Below are 2,863 nucleotides of genomic sequence, written 5' to 3'. Positions count from 1 at the left end.
AGTGCTGCTGGGATTTGGTGTTTGAATGACCCGTGCTCCGGCTTTCCCCAGGGAAAACTGGGAGGATTTAAGTCAAGCTTCGGCGTGGATCGAGATCTGTGCATAGAGCTCCGGGAAGGGCCGATCTCCCGTCCAACCCCCGCCCCCCCCTTGCAGATGTCCATAAGGTGTCAGCTGAGTGAAAGCAGCTGGAGCCGAGCAATGCTGCGCAGATCCCCCTTTACAAGGAAGTTTTATGTGAAATAATGTTTGACGAAGAGATGCTGATGAGACCTGATTTCCAAAAGCACCCTCCCCTTCCCCTGCAGCCCCGCCCGCCTGCATTGCTGGGGCTGGCACCGGGCTCAGGTGCGGACACGCGGCTGTGCCTTTTGCCTCGGGACAGGGGGGCTGGCTCCCTTCCTGGGGAGGGGATGCTGTTCCCTGCGGGTCCCGCCCCTCAAATTTCCACCCAGGAACTGGGGGTGGGGGAGGGAAGCGACTTCCCCCGGCCTGCTTCACACACGCACACACTGAAGTCACTTTCCAAGGGCTTTGCCAGCCCCCCAGCAAGAGGCTTTGCTTGCTCCAGAGCTTCCCAGCTCCTCCCTCGCCGGCCTGGCTTGCAAATGCGGCACTCCCAGCCGGGGGCGGGGGCAACCTGTGGGCGGAGGCGGAGGGGGCGGCCACCCTCCCAGCCTGGCTCTGCAAAGCCACATCCCTCCGAGGATGCTCCAGGGCGGCAGCTTTCCCTGCGGACTCGGGGCAACCTCCCCCCGGGTCCTCGGGGGCTTTCCCAGGGTGAGAGGCACAGGACCAAGCCCTCCCCCCCCATATCCTAGGGCATTTCCCTTCCAGCAGCTACCGAAATGCTCCGATCCTGCATTCACACCTTTTCTAGTGGCATAGGGATCTGGCTGCGACCTGCCTGCTTTCCCCCATCCCAGGGGGGGAGGCAGGCGACCCTCCAGCGCAGATCCAGAGCCTGGGAGCTGCCAGTGCACCCCGTTTCCACCGGCCAGGCCTTGCCCCGGGCACCCCCAAGCGTGGCTTGCCAGGATCTGGATGCTTGGAGCGGGGGATCAAGGACCAGCCGACACCTCCTCCTGCACCGGGTCATGCGGACCCCTCCAGGGCAGCCCTTGCATCAGCCAATAACGTTAAAAAAAAAAAAAAAACAAAACCAACAAAAAACCTCCCAGAGCGTGTGTGCGAAGGGGAAAAAAACTGGGCATCCCAAATGCCTAATGTAAGCAGGGGCCAGCTGCGCGCACTTGTAAAGTTGTTATAATCCCCCTCCTTGTTATAAACAGGAAAGTACATAATATAAAGCAACAGGCCTGCATTCACAAATGCTAACCCTCTGTCCAGGCTCCCCAGTAAAGGCGCTCCCCGCGGGCCCAGGGGGACCCCGAAAGGATCATACTGCTCCCTTCCCCTTTGCCGCAGCTCCTGCCGTGCAGCCAGGCGGGCACTGGGGGTCTTGCCCGCTGCGCTGCTGGGAGGCAGGAGCATCCCCCTGAATCCCGCAGCTCACCTGGGCAGAGTGCAAAGAAGAGGCGCACACATTTCCCCTCCGCCTTTTCCAGGCACGAAGCACTGTGCACGCTCAAAATGCGCCCGCAGCAAATCAACCCCTGCCAGGCTCATTCACGCCAGCACAGAGGACCCCTCCTCAATGCATCAGTGGGGTGGCACCTCCCACCCCATCTGCCACATTGCAGTGCTTCCTTCCACCCCCATCATTGATCTTTTTTTTAATTTTTTTTACCACCACCCCCCAATTTGACTCCAGCCCTCCGTGCCCTTCGCCTCCCCGGGCTCCAGCAGCGAACATCCTGCCTGGGCTGCCTGTGTGTGCTTGCAGCGTCAAAGGGTGGACGTGATATTTCAAACATCAGATCCGTGCGTTTATATATTGGGTGCCCGGAAATTTTTCCAAATAAACACAGCTTGATTCGACGTGGGTGGGCAGACTTATCAACAGCCTAATTCTCTAAACAAATGAAGGAAGGATCCGGAGACCCATTGGCTGGTCCCCGCGAGACACGTGGAGCGAGCTCAGGAGTGGTGTAGCAATGAAATTTTAATTACTGTGGGTGGGCTGAGAGCACAAACGACTGTTTATCGGAGACAATTTATTTTCCAGCGCTAAGTCAACATATAATAGCAAACTTACAACAATTATTTAACTTTAAAAAAAAAAAAAGAGAGAGAGAGAGCGAGCTATGAAGCTGGGAGAGGGGGAGAAGCGGACTCAAGCAGGCTTGGGATCCCAGAGAGCTCCCTGGTGGACTCCTGGGAGGTTTGTCCCTTGCCCTGTCCCTGCTTTGGGAGGCAGATCCGGCCACGTCCAGCATGAGCCACCTCTACAGCAGCCCCCTGCCCGGCTTGAGCTCTTCTTCCATGGTGTATCTGTACGGGGCGGAGAGGGCTGGCTTGCCTGCGGCTCTCGGCTTCGCCTCGTCGGGGGGGATGCCCAGGCAGGAGCCCCCCCAGAAGCCTCCTTACAGCTACATCGCCCTCATCGCCATGGCCATCAAGGAGGCTCCGGACCAGAAGGTGACCCTCAATGGGATTTACCAGTTCATCATGGAGCGCTTCCCTTTCTACCACGACAACAAGCAGGGCTGGCAGAACAGCATCCGCCACAACCTCTCGCTCAACGACTGCTTCATCAAGGTGCCCCGGGAGAAGAGCCGTCCGGGCAAGGGCAGCTACTGGACCCTGGACCCCAAGTGCCTGGATATGTTTGAGAACGGCAACTACCGGCGCAGGAAGAGGAAGCCCAAAGCCCCCGGCGCCCAGGAGGCAGGGATGGAGCCGGCCAAGAGATGCCGGGGCGGCTCCGCGCAGGGCGGCCCCGACGGCGCGGCAGCCCCGC

General features: G+C 59.3%; 1 protein-coding gene across 1 annotated transcript in view; it reads left to right on the top strand.

The window, feature by feature from the left end:
• Positions 1–2,116: 2,116 nt before the first annotated feature.
• Positions 2,117–2,863, top strand: part of FOXL1 (forkhead box L1) — a 1,863-nt gene continuing 1,116 nt past the window's right edge. Inside the window, 2 exon segments of the mRNA XM_025203116.1 lie at positions 2,117–2,860; position 2,863. The exon segment at position 2,863 is cut by the window's right edge and continues 1,116 nt beyond it. Of these exon segments, the coding sequence (XP_025058901.1) occupies positions 2,338–2,860; position 2,863 (524 nt within the window). The 5' untranslated portion in view covers positions 2,117–2,337.

This window comes from Alligator sinensis, unplaced genomic scaffold (genome assembly GCF_000455745.1).
Source record: "Alligator sinensis unplaced genomic scaffold, ASM45574v1 scaffold228_1, whole genome shotgun sequence".
Taxonomy (NCBI): domain Eukaryota; kingdom Metazoa; phylum Chordata; order Crocodylia; family Alligatoridae; genus Alligator; species Alligator sinensis.
The sequence above is the reverse complement of the archived record's forward strand: the minus strand, read 5'-3'. Positions and strand labels throughout refer to the sequence as shown.